The sequence below is a fragment of the Arachis stenosperma genome, chromosome 2 (assembly GCF_014773155.1).
Source record: "Arachis stenosperma cultivar V10309 chromosome 2, arast.V10309.gnm1.PFL2, whole genome shotgun sequence".
Classification (NCBI taxonomy): domain Eukaryota; kingdom Viridiplantae; phylum Streptophyta; class Magnoliopsida; order Fabales; family Fabaceae; genus Arachis; species Arachis stenosperma.
The window spans coordinates 99,673,898-99,695,395 of record NC_080378.1 but is presented as its reverse complement, the minus strand read 5'-3'; the positions used below and the strand labels follow the sequence as shown (position 1 = coordinate 99,695,395).

Sequence of the window (21,498 nt, the reverse complement as noted above, 5' to 3'; positions counted from 1 at the left end):
AAGAGAAGAGAAAAAGAAAATGTGGAATCCTCTATGTCACAGTGTAGAGATTCCTTGAGGTGTCAGAGGAAAAGAAAAGTAGAAGAAGGAAGTAGAAGAATTCGAACTTAATTAGATAGAGTTCGAATTGTGCATTAAGAAGGAGTAGTACTCCATAAATAGAAGGATGTGGGAGGAGAGGAAGAAGATTTTCGAAAATTCAATTAAACAGATTTTGAAAACATTTTGAAAAACATTTAATTGATTTTCGAAAATAAAAGTAAGAAAGAAATCAAGTGATTTTTGAAAAAAGGAATTGAAATTAGAAATCAAAAAGATTTAATTGAAAACTCTTTTGAAAAAGATGAGGTTAAGAAGATATGATTAGTTTTAAAGAGATGTGATTGAGAAGATATGATTTGAAAACAATTTTAAAAGATATGTTTTGAAAACAATTTTAAAAGATTTGATTTTGAAAATTAGTGACTTGCCTAACAAGAAAAGATATGATTCAAACATTAAACCTTTCTCAACAGAAAAGGCAACAAATTTGAGATGTTCAATCAAATCATTAATTGTTAGTAAGTATCTTTGAAAAAGGAAAGAAATTGATTTTGAAAACATTTGATTAAAAAGATATGATTTGAAAAAGATTTGATTTTGAAAAACTTTGAAAATTTGAAAAAAATTTGATTTGAAAAACAAAATCTTCCCCCTAGCACCATCCTGGCGTTAAACGCCCAGAATGGTATACATTCTGGCGTTTAACGCCCAAAATGCACCCTTTTTGGGCGTTAAACGCCCAACCAGGTACCCTGGCTGGCGTTTAAACGCCAGTCTGTCCTTCTTCACTAGGCATTTTTGAATGCCCAGCTTTTTCTGTATAATTCCTCTGCAGCATGTTCTGAATCTTCAATTCTTGGTGTTATTGACTTGAAAAGACACAAATTAAAAATATTTTTGGATTTTGTTATAATCAAAATGCAACAAGAATCAAATAACAATGCATGCAAGACACCAAACTTAGCAGTTTGTATACCACTGACACTAACAATATGAGAATGCATATGAGACACACAAAATACTTCAAGTCAATAGAATTCAAAGATTAGAACACAAAAATCATCAAGAATTACTTGAGGATCCTTAAGACACATGAATGAATGCATGCAATTGACACCAAACTTAAGATGAGACACTAGACTCAAGCAAGAAACATCAAATATTTTTGGTTTTTATGATTTTGTAATTTTTTTGTATTTTTCGAAAATTAAGTGGAAAAAGATATCAAAATTCTTAATGAGAATTCCAGGAATCAGTGCAATGCTAGTCTAAGACTCCGGTCCAGGAATTAGACATGGCTTCACAGCCAGCCAAGCTTTCAAAGAAAGCTTCGGTCCAAAACACTAGACATGGCCAATGGCCAGCCAAGCCTTAGCAGATCATTGCTCCAATAGCAAGATTGATAGAGATCAACAAGCTATTGTGATGATCAGTTGAAACCTCGGTCCAATAAGATTAGACATGGCTTTTCAGCCAGCCAGATTTCAACGAATCATCATGAAACTCTAGGATTCACCTTCAAGAATTTCGAAAAAAATACCTAATCTAAGCAACAAGATGAACCGTCAGTTGTCCATACACAAGAACAATCCCCGGCAACGGCGCCAAAAACTTGGTGCACGAAATTGTGATCAATACTTTTCAAAACATAAACAATCCCTAGTAATGGCTCCAAAGACTTGGTGCTCAATACCATGGCATAAACACAACTTCGCACAACTAACCAGCAAGTGCACTGGGTCGTCCAAGTAATAAACCTTACGCGAGTAAGGGTCGATCCCACGGAGATTGGTGGTATGAAGCAAGCTATGGTCATCTTGTAAATCTCAGTCAGGCAGACTCAAATGGGTATAGTGATCAACGAATAAAGCAATAAGATAAAGATAGAGATACTTATGTATATCATTGGTGTAAGAGCTTCAGACAAGCGTATGAAGATGCCTTCCCTTCCGTCTCTCTGCTTTCCTACTGCCTTCATCAAATCCTTCTTACTCCTTTCCATGGCAAGCTCGTGTAGGGTTTCACCGTTGTCAATGGCTACCTCCCATCCTCTCAGTGAAAATACGTCCCTGATGCTCTGCCACAGCATAGGCTAATCATCTGTCGGTTCTCGTTCAGGCCGGAATAGAATCCATTGATTCTTTTGCGTCTGTCACTAACGCCCTAGCCTGCTAGGAGTTTGAAGCACGTCACAGTCATTCAATCATTGAATCCTACTCAGAATACCACAGACAAGGTTAGACCTTCCGGATTCTCTTGAATGCCGCCATCAGTTCTCGCCTATACCACGAAGACTCTGATCTCACGGAATGGCTGGCTCGTTTGTCAGGCGAGCACTCGGTTGTCAGGCGATCAACCATGCATCGTGCAATCAGGAATCCAAGAGATATTCACTAGAGCCTTGGTTGCTTGTAGAACAAGAGTGGTTGTCAGTCACTTTGTTCATGAGTGAGAATGGTGATGATCCGTGACAATCATCACCTTCATGAAGTTGAAGAACAAGTGATATCTTGGACAAAGAACAAGCGGAATTGAATGGAAGAACAATAGTAATTGCATTAATACTCGAGGTACAGCAGAGCTCCACACCTTAATCTATGGTGTGTAGAAACTCCACCGTTGAAAATACATAAGCATAAGGTCTAGGCATGGCCGAATGGCCAGCCTCCCAATGATCTCAGAACTAGATGTCCAGAGATTCCTCTATATCAAATACAATAGTAAAAGGTCCTACTTATAGAAAACTAGTAGCCTAGGGTGTACAGAGATGAGTAAATGACATAAAAATCCACTTCCGGGCCCACTTGGTGTGTGCTTGGGCTGAGCAATGAAGCATTTTCGTGTAGAGACTCTTCCTGGAGTTAAACGCCAGCTTTTATGCCAGTTTGGGCGTTTAACTCCCATTTGGGTGCCAGTTCCAGCGTTTAACGCTGGGATTTCTTAAGGTGACTTTGAACGCCGGTTTGGGCCATCAAATCTTGGGCAAAGTATGGACTATCATATATTGCTGGAAAGCCCAGGATGTCTACTTTCCAACGCCGTTAAGAGCGCACCAATTGGGCTTCTGTAGCTCCAGAAAATCCACTTCGAGTGCAGGGAGGTCAGAATCCAACAGCATCTGCAGTCCTTTTCAGTCTCTGAATCAGATTTTTGCTCAGGTCCCTCAATTTCAGCCAGAAAATACCTGAAATCACAGAAAAACACACAAACTCATAGTAAATCCCAGAAAAGTGAATTTTAACTAAAAACTAATAAAAATATACTAAAAACTAACTAAAAGATACTAAAAACATACTAAAAATAATGCCAAAAAGCGTACAAATTATCAGCTCATCAGTAAGCAACATTTTGCTCTTCGAATTTCCAGCCTTGTTTTCGAGTTTCATGAGCAAAAATATTGAGATTTTGGGCTCTTTGATGTTATAGGAACCAACTCTCTTGAAGGAGAAGGTTAATCTTGTATCCTTGGACCTTGGGTGTGGTAAGATTCTCAACCCTAGTGTAATTTGTGGTTCTATGATGTTTGGGTTTTGAGATGTTGTGTATGAGTGTGATGATTGTGGCTTAGGTTGTGTATGTGTGAATATTGGAGCTTGATTGGTGATTTTGAAAAGCTTGAAAAGGGTTTGGTGGTGAAAAATCTGTTCTTGGAGGTGTTGAGACCTTGAGAGCTTGAGGAAAAGTGGTTTGGAAGTGCTCCGGTTGGAATTGGGAAATCGGCTAAAGTATGGTTTCGGTTTTCCGTATCTAATATGTAATGTGGTAGGAAATACTTAGGCTAGAGGCCCTAAGATAGGCATTGAATTGTTGATGTTATTGGATGGTTGAAATATATGATGTGGTCATATATGTGGTGATGATTATTGATGCCTTAATGGTATGATGTATGAGAAATATGCATGTTGTGATATATGCTTGATGATTAATTATGGTTGAAATGTGGATTGAACCATGTTGATGGTGAGTATGATATTGATTGTGTATAATGATGATTTATTGGAATTGGTGTTGTTGAAAATTGGCATGAGGAAGAGTATATGATATGTCAATGTGTTTGAGTTTGAGCCACTTGAGTGAAGTGGGTTAAAATGATGGGATAGTGATTTTGGTGATTTGTGGTAAAGTGTCAATGTGTAAGTTGAGGAGGCTTGATGTTGAATTTGATATATTTTGATTGATTTCAAAGAAAATGGATGAAATTGGCATGTTTTGTTTGATTTTGAAAAGAGTGGAAATGGCTTGTTTTGAAAATGGCATGTTGTGATTTTGTATGAAAATATGGTTTTTGGGCATACTTTGACGGGACATAACTTAGACTACGAATCTCTGTTTTGTGCCAAATCTATTTAGAAATGAAATTGGATCCGATATGTCCATGCCGTTTGAAGAACGGGTGAAAAACGATTTAAAATGAGAAAGTTATGTCCGTCGGAAGATTGGGGTTTGAATCTGTGAATTCTGCAGCTTTTAACTTAGAAAATTTTTAGCAGAATGACCCCTCGCGCATAGGAGCACATGGCGCTTACATGCCGTTCTTCCAGAAAGCGTCATCCACGCGTGCGCGTGATGTGCGCGGGTGCGCCGAATGTGCTGCACCGAATGCCCAGCCATTTTCCAGAGAGTTGTGCCAGAACTGTGCCAGTTTTGTGCCTGGGGCACAAGAGCACCCACGCGTACGCGTGGTTGACGCGTACGCGTGGTTGACGCGTGCGCGTCGATTGGCTAATTTTCAATCCATGCGTTAGCGTGCATGACGCATACGCGTCGATGAGTTTTTTAGGCCATCCACGCGTGCGCGTGGAGTGCACGTACGCGGGGTCCTATTTTCATCCCAAAGTTGATTTTTGAGTTTTAAAAGCCAAATCTCATACTTCTAAGCCTCCGATCTCACCACTTATGTCTTAAATCATTATGATATGCCTATCAATTAGAAAAGGAGTTAGGGGATGTGGTAACTTGTGAGTGAAGCAAGGGAAAAATGAATGATCAATGAGGATCAAAGATGATTATGTGAGAGGCGGAGGATGGCGGTGGAAGTGCTTGTTATGCCATGGGCCGAAAGGCCGTAATTGTTAATGAAATGGCTGGTTATGGATTTAACCGTGAGCCAGATGGCTAGTTATGGATTTAACCGTGAGCCGGATGGTTGGATTATTGCCGTGTTACGGTGGAGCCATGATTATGGCTAAGAATAAATGCATATATATGCTGTTGAATGAATTGTGAATGTTGCACTTCCATTATCGGAGATGAGAGTTTTCCTAGGAGAAAGCAGTGGCTAGCCATCACGTGCTCCAGGTTGAGACTTGAAGCTCTTTTGACTCTATGTCGTCAGGGTGGCCGGGCACTGTGAAAGCCCCGGATGAGCTCACCCCCATAAATATTCACCAGTGAGGGTGATGGATATGGATCATGATTATGATCAAGTTTATATTGAGTATAACTCGAGTTGGGGAGACACGACAGAGGGACAGTCCAATGGTTAGCTACCAGGACTTGTCGGGTTGGCTCTATAACCGACAGATGATATCATCAGCCACTAGGGACAGGCATTCATCATATGCATACTATATGAATTGTTTGAGATTGCCTATTGGACTGCATATTACTTGCTAATTGTCTAAATGCCTTAATTGTTCCTATTTGTATATTCCTTGTTTGATATAACTGTGTTTGCTACATTATACTCCTGCTGGTGGTTGGGAGGTTTGAAGGAATTGGAAAGGGAAGTATTAGTTAGACTGAAGAATCTTTAGTCAGATGCCCTTATATGGTTTAGCTTGTTTATAAGCTTTGAATTATCTGGAAGAAGTTCTAGGATTGCCTTCGGCTTTCCTCTAATATTATGTATTATATATGTGGAAGCTGTTACCATGCTGGGGACCTCTGGTTCTCACCCATGCGGATTTTGTGGTTTTCAGATGTAGGACGTGAGGTTTCTCACTGAGGCCTACTGGAGACTTCTGGTTTAGCGAAGATCCTTTGTTCTTGGGGACTCTGTTTAGTTTATATGTTTTGCTTAGATACTTTTATCTCCATTAAATAATACAAACTGTGATGATTCCTCTTATGGGAGATTTTGGAGAATAGGTTTCTGTATTTGTGTCCCTTTGGGTTTCCTTTGGGGTTTTCCTTATTTTATCATATGTATATATTGCTATGCTCGGATCGGTTATCTTCGCAGCCGGATTTTGAGTCTTGATATTCCTGTTCTTGACACTCCTTTTTATATATATAATCTCGCGTTGGTTTATCCTTGTTCGTTACGTTACTGATCGGAGTGTTGCGCGTTCGAGTTGCGATTTTTGTTTACCCCTTTTTCTACAAAGGCTCCTAGTTATAATCAATCATTCATACTACTATACTTACTAAATTTTTATTTTAGAGGTCGTAATACCTTGCCATCTCTGAATTATGACTTAAGCATAAGACTCTGTATGGTAGGGTGTTACAACGACCACGAGGCCGACTCGTGACACCTCTGCTACCTGTCATCATGTCTGCAAAGAGAATACCAATAAACACTAATCAGCATATACAACACAAATCCTTTAACATTTATATTATTTCAAAGAAATTTTGACATCACCTCCCCTAAAATTGGACATATATCCACCTTTACGATTTTCATAAATCCAACTAACCTCAATCCACAACACCAGTCAAAACTCAATTAAATTCAGCAAATCTAAAAATATTAATATACATACAAAAGACAACAATAATTTATGGTGAATTTGTACAAAAGAAAAGTTTTAAAGTGTGATATGTAGTGCTTGAAAGTAAGTTCACAAACAAATCAATGTGGCATTATATCACTACATACATACCAAAAACTCAATTATTACAAGAGGCATATTATCGAACACTTTACATTCAAAATCATCAAACATATCAAATAGCACAACCAAGAATTCTTTCAACTCTAATTGACAAGAAGTCAACATTAACAATATACTTTTAATCTAACTCGAGCAGAATATCCAAACAAACAATTTTAATCGATCAATTTATTCACAATTCCAAACACTTTTCAACAACTTAAAATCTAATACTTTAAATCTAACCTATCTTAACAACCTAAATCTTCTAAAACTAAAAATTAAATCTAACTCAAGCATAATACCAATGAAAAACTAAAACATATAATAATACTAAGGATAAATAAAACAAAAATGAAATTAACAATAAAATGAAGAAGAACATGAAATGAAGGAGTAGAGAAGAGAATAAAGAAGGGGACGGTGATAGTACCGACAGCAGCAGCGACGGCAGTACCGACGGTAGCAGCGACGACAGCGGTGACGGGAGAATGTTGGAGGGCTGGCGAAAGTGGGAGAGGGTTAGAGAGAGAGTGGGTGCAGAGGCTAAGGGGAGAGGAGGCGGTATGGGCTATAGAGGGGCTGCCGATAGCGGCGAGGCTGACGGAGGTGGGGAGAAGGTTAGAGAGAGAGTGGGAGATGAAAGGGTAGATAGAAGGGGGGATTCGAATTGAAGGGGGCGATAGTTTGCTTTTCAAATTTTTGTGTTAGTTACTGTCAGATTTGCTAGCGGATAAATCTTAACAGTAACGCCTTGTAGGTCACCAAAACGTTGCGTTCCACTAATTGGGCTTACCAGCAGAAACATCCCTTGCTAAATTTTGCGCCTATTTTTTCCATTTTCACTCCAATTATTACCAGCGAATCTACTGTCGGAAATAGAAATTCACCGGTAATGATTTGACCTTACGAATTCAACACCTAAACTGTCGGTAAAACTGATGCTAATGTGTGACACAAAATCTAACAGTATTTAATGTTTTTCTTGTAGTGTTTTGAGGTCACAAAAGTACACACGACATAATTGAAATTTTAATGTACACACCAAAGATGGCTAACGATGGACAAAACTAACCTGCCATTAGAGATGCTCTGTTTCCGTTAAGTTTAGTGTATACGTGGCCATTAAAACGGTGAGTTGGCACTCCTTATCATTGTTTAGGATATCTGATGTGAAAAATAACAATTTTACTTATTTTAAAATCAACAAAATATTATTATTAAAGGGTAGAGTGTCATTTTCGATCTCTAAATTGATTGAATTCTAGTTTTACAAAATTTTTTAGAGGTGGCAACTAAGGTGAAAGGTTGAACACATGTCTAGGTTTGAGAATTGGAAGAGAGTACTTTCACTAAAAGACAGCTTAAGTGTCATTGGTGGATCATCCACCGGAACTGCGTCAAAGAGAAAGAAGAAAAAAATACCTTTTCAATGGTGGTAAATGCTACCATAGCATTGAGGCGATGTTGTTAAAGTAGAAAACCATGGAGAATCCAAAGAGATAGTTCTTTCATTGTCCTTTGTATAAGGTAATGCGTCTACAACTTGGTTCCAAACAGTGTTGATTAGAAATCGTTCTTTATACTCATGTCTTGTTCTATTCATCTTTAATGAAGCAGAAACCTGATATGAGATGTGAGTATTTCGTCTGGTTTGAAGAAGTTAAAGATGAGTATAGAGATAAAGCGACTTTGGATACTAAGTTGTCGTAACATTTACTTTATTTGTGGGGCGGGAGGGGGGCAGTATGCTATTTTGAGTCAGGGGATGGACCTAGGGGATGGATCTAGATGATGCAACTGTAAAATTGACGTTGAACTTGAACAATAAGATGAACGTTGAAATTAGTGACTTTAGGAAGTTGATAATTTGATTATATACGGGAATTGTTATTTGAGATTCTGCTTAAAAAAATGACACTCTACCCTTGATAATAATATTTTGTTGATTTTAAAATAAGTAAAATTGTTAATTTTCATATCAGATACCCTCAACAATGATAAGGAGTGTTAATTCACCGTTTTAATGGTTACATATACGTTAAACTTAATGAAAATGGAACTCCTCTAATGGCAGATTAGTTTTGTCCATCATTAGCCATCTTTCGTGTGTACATTGAAATTTTGATTATGTCGTGTGTACTTTTGTGACTTCAAAAATCTTTCATGTATATTTTTGTCTATTTACTCGAATTAATTGTGTTACATTGTAGGAAATTTTATCCAAAGATCTTGTTGTTGGTTCTTTTTACATATTTCTGGTAATTAAGTGTGAAACCTTTAAATGGAGTTCAGATTTGCGACAGATTAATCCTTCACCTACTAAATTTGGAGATACCGTGAAAAAAAAAAATGTAAAACCATCACACATGCACACAAGGCAACAGTTGTGTGGTTTTAGACTTCGTAGATTAGATTCTCATTCACGTAGAAATCAAATGAACCCATCTTTCACATCCTTCACAAGCCGTAGGCACTAAAGGATTATTGAATTATTGTTGAGAGAGAAAAAAAAAGGCATGGAACAAGAAAGAAGAGGAGGAGACATGAATAAGAAGCAGAAGCAATTAGCGAGTGATGAGGTCCGGAGTTGTCGGTAACCAGCAATAAGGAGGCGGCAAACTTGGGTGAAAGTGATGGAGAACTTGCCAAATCTATCGTTGCATATGCTGAATGGTTTTTTGATGGTTTTGTTACTGTCGATGTAAAAGTGAGTGAAAAGAAAAAGGGCGAAAGGGGGAGTGTGGTGTGAGAGGTTTTTTTTTTTTTTACTTATTTATAGTCCAATAGATTATTGGCTGATGTTGGCTTATAAATCGAATAACATTTAAAGTTGATACTACGTTATAAATCGGTTATGAAAGAATTACATATGCAAATAATTACTATAACCAACCAATAGGCCGGGTCTAATTTTTCTAGGCCACTTATAAAATAAAGTAATTGAGGTTAGAAGTGAGGTATGTTGAAGATTTTATTTCTATGTTTAATTTAATATTTTTTTAATAGTTCATTATAAACTCGACTCATGAAGAGGAGAATCACACACTAAATAATATTTATCAATGTGATTAATTGCTCCTTTTAGCATTGCCATCAAACGTACTTAAACTATTAATGAATATTATTGAACAAGAACATCAAACTAGCTCATTATACATAAACTTAGCATACCTAACAGCAATTATACAACAAAAATGAAATATCTATTTAGAAGAACTCAACACTTTTAGATTGCTCCATCCATGCTTTAGTTTCCTGTAGGCTATATTTTCCAGTGTTGTATATCTTTGTGACAATTCTTCCTATTGTTTTTTTCATTTGAAGTTTTTTATTTCTTATATACATCATTGTGATATTTTGGACCAAATTTTTTAAGTAAAAAGTTTTGTTTCTCAAAAACCTTAATTTCCATGTTGAGTTTAGTTTGAGATAAAATAAAAAACTGATTTAATCGTCCGGAATGTTTTTTTGCAAATATCTATATTTCGTGTTTTCCATCAATCGAAGTATTACCTTTCCACTTGATAGATCGAGCTTAAACGACGGATATTGGACGTGTTATATCCAAGGGAGATCAACTACACCAAAACATGTGTATATGATATATGCAATGAGTACAAATATATACATTTAGTTTGGTTAATTTGTTGTGTGAAAATATATATTTTTCTTTTTTAGAAAATATTATAAATAGAAAAATTTTATATCATGATACAAAAGAGTTATTTGTAATAATCTATTGGCTGACGATAGTACTATAATGGTACGATGTTTTCAAATTCGATTTTTACCGTCTTTATTTTTAAAGGATAATGCTATGGTACTGAAACTAATATTTTTCAACAGGTGCTAAAATGACCTGGCCATACTATATGATAAACACGTGTTGCTGTTGGTGTGATAGAAAATCAAAAAGTAAAACAGTAGAATACAGTAATTGGTCAAGATGGTGTCGGATAATTAAACCAAAAAATTTGTATAAATTGAGGTGATTATAGTTTGTTAATTTTTATTACAATTGGATTTTTCCTTTTTTTGTTACAGCTGAAATTTTTTGGCAAGTAAGTAGACTAATTGGGTTGATTGGGCTTACATTGTGTAGAAATGATCCAATATTTTAAAAATAAAAATTTTAATACTAATACACTAACTAATACTCCTACATAAAAAACTTACTTCATAAATTCTTATTTAATAATAAATGGTTGAATTATTAACAAATAAATTAAATATTTTATTTTTTAAAATATCAACTAAAATAATATATTTACAAATTCAATTTTTAATTTTTTTAATAATATAAAATATTTTTTTACTATTTTAAATTGGTTATCCTCTAATACACATTGAATCAACCTGTTAACAATGATTTAATACGATTAATTAAATAATAACATTCTTACTCATTTAAAAAAAACACAATCTAATTTATTTTATTTTTAAATTACAAAATTAAATTTTTTGCAGATTTATTTTTAAATCATTTAATTTATACTCAAATTTTTCTAATTTTAAATTAATATTCATTCATTTTAAAAATTATAAAGTAATTTTTTTTCTAAAACCAAATATACATCACTAGCAATATAAACACATTGTATGACTATGTTTATTTTTATATTGCGTGCTTACTGCATATTACTATAAGTACCTGATGAAAAATATTAGCTTCAGCATCATAGCACTGGTCATTTTTAAAATGTATAAAAAGACAAGAATTTTAGTTTTAACATTGTGTTTTTATTTGTCTTTTTACAATCGTACTGATTTCTATGTTTATTATTGTATCTATATTTTTGTTTCGCAAGAATAAATAAATAAGTAAATAAATAAATAGTTTTATTTTAAGTATTTGTGATTTTATTATATGAATTTGAATCTTTTAAATTTTAAATTTTTATTTTTGAGGATAAAATGTAATTTTTCATTTTTGAATAGTTTTTCTTTCATATTTTCTCTTAGTCCTATTTATGAAATAAATGATAAGAGATTAATTTTATATTCTAAAATAAAATTCAAAATTTAGAGAATCTAAATTCTTATTATATATATTATTTATTAAAATAAAAAAATATTTTAAATATTTTATATAATTAAAAAATATATTAAAATATTTAAAATATTTAAAATATTAATTTATATTTTAATATCAATAAAATATTAAGATATTATGAAAATTTATCTAAAAATACTTTATATTTTTTATATACATGTTCTAGCATCTCACAAAAAATTAAAATTAGTCTATCTTTGTGTCCTATATCATATCATATCTTATGTCGGTCGCAATATTTTTGTTTTATGCCAATAAGTTATTATATACATAAGGCGAAATTCGAACTTTTAATATTTATTTAAGTAAATAAGTGACCAATCACTTGAACTCAAGTTAGTTTAATATCTTGTAATTTTATGTATATATATATTGGGTAGTTTTTTTTTTTTTTTTGGTCAAGATATTGGGTAGTTTATAGGTCACATATTAATCTCCCAAAGTATATTACCAAAAGGCCAGAATGTATGTACTAATGAAACACTTTTTTGCTGGTCTAGAAATAATAATGGCGGCTATTTTTGCAGTTAATTACTCATTATTAAGCCCATATGCCTTTGGTTTTGGGTTTCTGCTTTCGGTGTAAGGTGCATATGATAAGCCCTTGTTTAATATAATTTTGCTGAATGGTTAATAAATCCAGAACATATTACCAAAAAAATGTCAAGAAACAGTCTCATTACAAAAAATCAAAATTAAAAGAAAAGTCACGAAAAGGAATATAATTATCAATTTCTTGGTGAACTATAATCAAACTATGTGTTATATTATGATTTATGAACGAGAACACCCAATGAAAATTCAGTACATTATAAATCTTAGGGGTGGCAAAACGGATCAAGCCCGTCGGACCGATCCGCTAAATCCGCTCAAAAAGGCGGGTCGGGCTAGGATTTAAAACCCGCCAAATTAAAAAAATTCGCTAAACCCGCACCGCCAAATTGGCGGGTTTTGGCGGGACGGGGCGGGACAGTCCGCCGGGCCGAAACTTTTTATTTTTTTTATTAAATAAAAGAGTGATTACTATTATAAAATTAATAATTATAAAATTTTTTAACACTTTTTTTCATTTTTTATTTTTATTATTCTTTTAGTTATTAACTTTATTTATTTTATTTTACAATTTTGTATATCTGCTCAAATTATGTGACTTATTTTTTAAAATAAAGATGATTCTATTGACAAATATTATTTTGAATAATTTTATTGAAGTTAAAAATTAAAAAAAAAGTAAAAAAGATTATATTATAATTTGACTATTTTTTATTTGTATTTGATTTTTTAATTATTATTTTTTAGTTAATTTTAATAAATTTTATTTTTCAATAAATAAAAAAAAGAGTCAAGCAGGCTAGCCCGCCGACCCACCAATTCGCCGTAAAACGAGGCGGGTTAGCATTTTGAACCCGTTTTAGTTAGCTGGGTGGGCCAGTCCGCCCCGTTTTTGGGGCGGATCTAGACGGGACAGGACGGATTGAGACGGACCGACCCGCTTTGCCACTCCTAATAAATCCTAGAGTATATTAATTTCCCATTTATTTGTTTTTTGGTGAACAGTTCTCATTTTTTTTGGATACTACCCTATTTTTGGTCATATGGATGCTACCTTTGTTTCTGTGTTTCTGTCAAATGAACACAAAAACATGAGGCTCAAAAATGAGAACCAGGTCCATACCTAGTTGAGAAACTGTACGATTTTACTAAAACCTGCATCTTTTGTACACATTTGATTCTTTTTTGGTTTGCAGCAGGATATTTATCAGGTCGGAATTTCAATAACTAATCTCCCGAATACTGCAGAGATACCAAGCGGGTGATTCTCCCAAGTAAGTGAATTTCATTTCCATTTTCTAGTGAGTATCAAACCTGGAAGAAGTGGTTAAAAAACACATATCCCCAATCTATTTGTGCCAATTTGCATACGATTTAGAAAAAGTCGAGATCCACACAAAAAATCAACTAAAAAAAGAGAAGAACCAACTCTCCTCCAAACAAATAAAATAAAAATAAATAATAATAATAAAAAATTATTTTTCCAACTAATATCAATAATTTTTTTAAAGTTATTTTGTTTATCTTAAATTTTATACCCTAAAACCTTAAATCATAAATTATTAACTTTAAATCTTAAATTTTAAATTTTAAATTCTAAATTCTTCAAAAAATAAAAAATTTTTAAAATTATAAAATTAACTGACTAAAAATTCCTCCTTATACTTTCTCATAAAAATTCTCCCGCTTTAATTTCTTTTCCCAAATTTTGATCTGTACTAACAACTTTTCATACATAAAGCTGTTTAAACATTATGTGTAAATTACACTAACATCTTGTGAGGATAGGTGATAATGTGATATTACACACGACTTTCTTCAACTTGTCTTGTCAACAATGTTATTTATATGTGGTATTCTATTTTTGTTAACAAAGAGAATTGAGTTTGCAACTATTTTTTAGTATCTACAATTTGTTTTATCAAATTCATCTCTCTCAAACAACTCTTTGTGTCTTGTTTGTCAAGATGTTTGTGTTTATAAAGAATGTTAGTATTTTTAAAAGAAAAATATTAGGTGACTTTTTCTTTATTTTATCTTGTATTTGAATTAACATGGACTAATTCAATATAACTTAAGATAATTCCAATCTAATTCAATTCAGATTATAAATATAAATTTATCAATTAGTTGTCTCATTGTCTCAATCAATATATATATATTCTGTTAAGAACTACTTACAATGCGGGATGATGAATACTTGAATAGGTTGGGGAGCCACCAATCAATTGTCGACTTGGAGTCGGATGGAGAGAGTGTGCCTACAAAGAAACAAAGATTCCAATAATTAAGTCATTTCAAAGTTCATGAGAAGCATAGATTAGAGCTAAAGAAGATACCTCTTGGGTATAGTGAGATAGTCTTTTGTGGTAAGATTCTTTTGGAATCTTCTCATGATTCTCTCTCATTTTAATGGGATATCATCTTAATTTATTTTGTCAAGTAGATTGGACAACTTTTAATCTTAAGTATTACAGATGGATTAGACAATCCTTAATCATAGATATTATACAACACACTCACACACTTCTCGTATATTTATCAGATTTTTTTCTGTTCATAGCACTTGAACCCAAAATCTTTAGTTGGAGAGAAAGAGACTATGCTATGTAAGATATAACTCATTAATTCTGAACGTATTCGTTGGATCAAGACGTACGTTAAGCCCAATGTGAGTGGTGGACCAATAGACCGTAACAATATATATTTTAAATTTGATGAATTATAAGGTAAAGATGTAAGTTTACATATATTTCCTTTAATAGGATGAAAGAGAAATTGATAAAGGTAGGATCCACATTTTGAATAACAATAAAATAATAAAAAATAACTATAAAAGGAATTTATATTCTCTCTATACCACCACAATCTGTATAGTAAAGTGCCCTTTTAAATTTTCATATGCTACATAAAAAAATAAAGATTGACCTAATATAATTCAAGAAATACTCATCAGTCAAATTATTTTTTGAATTGGATTTAAAATAAGAAAAAATGAGATATAATTCGATTCATGAAAAGAATGACCATTAATGTTTTTTAGCTAATAATCAGCTAATATTTTTTAAAAAATTTCTTTTCTTTTTTTAATTTTTAATTATTTATTAATTTATTGTTTGATTGTTGACCTAAAAAATTGATATGTTAACAAAAAAAAAAGTTTATTTATATGCGGAAAGTTGTTAGTTGAGATGCTAGAGTTGTCATTTTGGTGTTGAAGCATTATTAACTAACTCCAATATATTATAATTGAAATTGAACGAAGAAATCTACCAGAAAAAGAAAGACAAAATAAGTAAAGAATAGCAGAGACCACCATCCTGTTTTTATTGCCTACGCAAATCAAACATATCACAGCTCACAAATTCAGCTTTTAGCATGTCATAGTGTTCCCCAACCACCTCTTTTGTTAATTAATTAATATAAAGCAGCATACTCCATTATTAAACAATTCTTTTCATTTTCTTTTTCTCTCTTTATTTTTATTTCCTTTATTTTCTTCTTTCTTAGTTTTTCGTCTCCAAAGTTTAATAATGAACTGATTTCGCACGAATTTTACAAATAAAATTTAAGGACAATTTACTCAAATAAATAAAATGGGTGAAAACTTTATCCAAATACACAAAACAAAATTCTGTTACGTGCATGTGCATTTTATCATTTATATGTAATCCGTGGGAAGCAACCACGGTTTCACATTTGAACATAAACCGTGGTAGTTAGCAACGGATTATGAAAGGTGGTTTTGTGAACGTAAACCGTGGCAGGTTGCAACGAAAGAAAAAATCAATGCATAAACCGTGGGAGGCTACTACGGTTTATGAAGAGGGCGGTTTAAACGTAAATCCCTATAGGTTATCACGGTTTACGTGTTAAAATGCTATAAATACATAATCTACTGAAGTTCCAATAATAATTATTGATATTCATCCAATATGTTTTCTTTTTTTGTATCTTATTAAAAAATAAAAAATTTTACTCCAATCACAGTTAGACATACTGAAATCTTTACCCAAATACACAAAATAGAAATATATTACGTGCATGTGCATTTTCATTTTCACCTTTCTATGTAATCCGTGGGAAGCAACCACGGTTTCTCATTTTTACATAAACCGTGGCTGCCAAGGACGGATTATGAATGATGGGGGTGTTGTGTGTAAACCGTGGCAAGCTACCACGGTTTACTAAGGCTGCGAGGTGATGATAAAACGTTGTGGGCTACAACGGTTTATGAAGTATTGGCCTTCCATCATTTTCACGTAATGTGGCCTTCCACCATCATTTTCACGTAATGATTTATCTGCTGAAAATATTGACCTTCCACCACCATTTTAAAATAATGTTCCATCTGAACCACCTATTGTATATATTCCTTCCAGTTTTTTCTTACTACTCTATTTTTATTATTAAATTTGTATTTAACATTGTGTGCAGTATAAAATCTCAGTTTTAATTTTATTTTTTTCTATGTGATTTTATTTTTATAGAGTTGCTATTATTTTTATAGTTTGTTATAGCAAGTTCTTGACTCCAATAAAAGAGAAAGAAATTTTAATAGAAGTAAAAAAAATAAAAAGAAGCAACAAAATATACATTGACACACATTTCACATTTATTTTTTATTTGTATCTACCATATCATACACAATAAAACAGCAAACACTAACTACACAATAATTTGGAGTAAAATTTTTTATTTTTTAATAAGATACAAAAAAAGAAAACATATTGGATGAATATCAATAATTATTATTGGAACTTTAGCGGATTATGTATGATATGGTCACCATTAATACGAATCATAACTCGTTATTTGCCGTTATTATTCGGCCCTTATGAGCTATAACTCGGCAAAATCAATACTATTATAACCAACGCCTCAAACGGCAGGGATAGGGTCGGTTACGAAACCGATCATCAGAAACGGACGAATAATCATCAAAGACGTAACGGACGAGTAAATATCTATAAAAGAGAAGGTAAAGTATCTTTTTGGATTATTCTGAACTGGATATCATTACTGACTTAAGCATTGGAGTGCCTTTGCAGGTACACTCCGCCTCCTCTGTATTGCTCGCACTTTCATATTTACAACGAACACAGGAAGATCGGACCTTGAAGGACAGACGTTCAACCCGGTAGCACATAGCCGGCTAATTTCAAGGAGTTAGAGCCGACCTATTTACCAGGCAAGATCAATTGGCGCCCACCGTGGGGCCGAGGAAATCATATTTTTTCTTTTGGTCCCATCGCTTCCATCTGCATCCATGGCTGACGTACCGCCTCCTTCACTGTCCGAACTCATGCGAATGGTAGCTGAGCTACAACAAGCTAATCAACGGATGGCTGACGAGAACCAAATAATGGCTGCTCAAATCGCCGAACTAAATCATGATCGGATAGAACACAACGATGCTCGTCAGGCGGAAGACGAGGAGCATCAATCCCAACCGACTCATGTTTCAGAAACCGCTCGACACGAAGAGCAGCAGCCAGAAGACGAGAAAGAAGAGTCCGAGGACTCTGTAGGCCCTTTTACAGAAGAAGTAATGAACTTCGAATTACCAAAGAGGTTCACCCTGCCGTTGACCCTCACGCCTTATGATGGACTCGGTGACCCGAAGAAGTTCATAAAGAAATTCCGATCAATAATGATCGTCAATGGTGCATCAGATACAGTCTTATGTCGTTGTTTTCCGAATTATTTAGACGGTCCTGCACTTGATTGGTTGTGTGCTTTGCCTGCAGGTTCCATTTCGCGCTTTCATCAGTTGGCGAAGTTATTTGAAGAACATTTCGCCGGATCCGCAATATATTTGCACGACTCCGATTACCTGAACACTATCAAGCAAGGGCCAAACGAAAGCTTAAAGGACTATATGACTCGCTTCACCAAGGTCGCAATCAGCATACCAGACCTCCACCCCGAGGTCCATCTGCACGCAATTAAAAGCGGGCTCCGACCCAGGAAGTTCCAGGAGACGATCGCAGTGGCAAAACCAAAAACTCTAGCAGAATTTCGAGAGAAAGCAAAAGGGCAAATTGACATCGAGGAGCTCAGACAAGCTCAGAAATCCGACAAGTCACATTTCCGTGAAGAAGATAAGAGCTCATCCCTTAAGAAAAGTTTTAAACTAACACCTCGATTCGATTCTTATACGCAGTTTAACACCAAGAGGGAAGACATAATTAAGGAAATCTTGAACTCCAAACTAATCAAGCCACCGAGAAAAGCCAGCACATACCAAGATGCAAAGAACGTGGACAAATCAAAGTACTGCACTTTCCACCAGAAACACGGCCACAATACCGATGATTGTGTGGTCGCCAAAGATCTTTTAGAACGACTGGCACGACAAGGACACCTTGACAAATACATTGGTGGTCACATCCAAAAGCGCGGCCCTAATTCCACAACAACCGACCTCTCTGAACAACACCGAGGAAAAGAAAAGGCATCTTCAAGCCAATATGAAAGACCACGAGGTATAATTAATTGCATTTTAGGAGGATACGCAAGTGGAGGATACTCAAACTCGGCAAGGAAAAGATCGTTTAGAGCAATATACTCAGCAGACGGACCGAAACAAAATGTAACAATCTCTAATCCACAACCAGAAGTCACTTTCACACATGCCGACTTCAACTCCAACATACAAAATTTGGACGACCCTGTGGTAATCACCCTTCAGCTAGGAGATCTATTAGTAAAGAAAGTACTCTTAGATCCCGGGAGCAGTGTCGACGTTCTGTTTTACTCCACGTTTCAAAAGATGAAGCTCAGCGACAACACGCTACAATCCACAGGAGGAGACTTGGTCGGCTTCTCAGGAGAACGGGTTCCAGTCCTCGGGTCAGTGTGGTTACAAACCACACTGGGTGAGCAACCTCTTTCAAAAACTAATGATATTCAATATTTAGTAGTTGACTGTTTCAGTCCATATAACCTTATCCTTGGCCGACCTTTTTTAAATAAGTTCGGCGCCATTGTATCTACAGTTCATCTCTGTGTAAAGTTCCCACTGCAGGACCACCAGGTTGTCACAATCCATGGAGACCATAAAGAGGCAAGACAATGTTACAACATCAGCATGAAATTCCAAAATCGCTCAACGCAACAGGTCAACAACGTCGGCCTAAACCAAAAGGAGGACACGCTAGCCGAACTTGACCTAAGAGCTGATTTCCTCGATCGCCCAAAACCCTCTGATGACCTACAAAAAGTGTATTTCAACAATGACTCTAATAAATTCACATATGTAGGTACCTCACTCAATGCATCTGAGTTGCAGGCTATAACAACCTTCCTACAACAACATGCCGACCTTTTCGCATGGACACCATCAGACATGCCCGGAATCGACCCACAGATCATCAGTCATAGACTAGCAATAAACTCGGCAATCCGACCAGTACAACAGAAGAAACGCAAACTCGGCGAAGAAAAAAAGAGAGCGTCACTGGAAGAAACACAAAAGCTCATCAACGCCGAATTTATCAAAGAGATCAGATTCACCACCTAGTTAGCCAATGTGGTAATGGTAAGAAAACAAAACGGTAAGTGGCGCATGTGCGTCGATTTCACTGATTTAAACAAAGCATGCCCAAAAGACTCTTATCCTCTGCCATCCATAGACTCTTTAGTAGACAATGCATCAGGCTACGCTACTCTAAGTTTTATGGATGCATATTCAGGGTATAACCAAATAATGATGCATCCCTCTGATCAAAATAAAACAGCTTTTATCACCGATTTCGGTAACTATTGTTATAAAGTTATGCCATTTGGATTAAAGAACGCAGGTGCAACTTACCAACGCCTTATGGACAAGGTGTTCGCCAAACAAATAGGCAGGAATATCGAAGTTTATGTCGATGATATGGTCGCTAAAACAAAAGTCGGAGATAACCACATCAGCGACCTTACCGAAATATTCGGCCAAGTCCGCCAGTACAACATGCGCCTCAATCCAGAGAAATGTGCATTCGCAGTTCAAGGGGGCAAGTTTTTGGGTTTTTTACTCACATGCAGGGGAATAGAGGCAAATCCAGACAAATGCCGAGCAGTGCTGGACATGGCCAGCCCTAAAACAGTAAAAGAAGTTCAGCGCCTCACAGGACGAATCGCTGCCCTTTCCAGATTTGTTCCTTGCCTCGCCTCAACTTCTATTCCTTTTTTCTAAACAATTAAAAAGAAAAATAAATTCGAATGGAACGACGATTGTGAAAAGGCATTTTCAAAATTAAAAACAACCCTCTCACAACCGCCGATTTTACAGAAACCCCTACAAGGGGAGGATTTATTTCTATATCTGTCAGTTACTGATTGGGCGATAAGCTCGGCCCTTGTTACAGAGAGAAACAAAGTTCAGCATCCAGTATACTTCGTCAGTAAGACCCTCCAGCACGCCGAACTCAACTATCCAAGGATTGAGAAGCTCGCACTTGCACTGATATTCTCGGCACGACGTCTCCGACCTTACTTCCAGAGCCACGTTATCCACGTCAGAACCGATCACCCACTAAGACAAGTGTTACACAAACCTGAAATTGCAGGTCGACTCATAAAATGGGCAGTCGAACTATCTGAATTCGACATCAGATACCAATCTCGAGGACCGATCAAGTCACAATTCCTCGCGGATTTCATCCCCGAACTTACAATACCATCAGAGGAGGACCATGCAAAATAGTGGATCTTGTATGTGGACGGCTCTTCAAATAACGAAGGCTGTGGGGCAGGAATTCGTCTGGAAGCCGACGATGGATTCATATTGGAACACTCAATACACCTCGCTTTCAAAGCGAGCAACAACCAATCTGAGTATGAAGCACTACTCGCCGGGCTACGACTCTGTTTAGATCTTCAGATCTCGACGATCAAGGTATACTGTGATTCATTGTTAGTCGTACAGCAGGTAAATGACCTTTTTCAGGTAAAAGATCCCCTACTCTCTAAATACTTGTTATTAGTAAAAAAGTTAACAAAAAAATTTTTCAAATTTGAAATAGAGCATATACCACG

At 35.2% G+C, this 21,498-nt stretch overlaps 1 protein-coding gene across 1 annotated transcript; it reads left to right on the top strand.

Annotated features, from left to right (window-relative positions):
• The first annotated feature begins 17,740 nt into the window (after window positions 1-17,740).
• On the top strand, window positions 17,741-19,996 carry LOC130963272 (uncharacterized). Its single transcript, XM_057889401.1, has one exon. The coding sequence runs from the start codon at window positions 17,741-17,743 to the stop codon at window positions 19,994-19,996; it is 2,256 nt and encodes a 751-aa protein (XP_057745384.1).
• The last annotated feature ends 1,502 nt before the right edge of the window (window positions 19,997-21,498 follow it).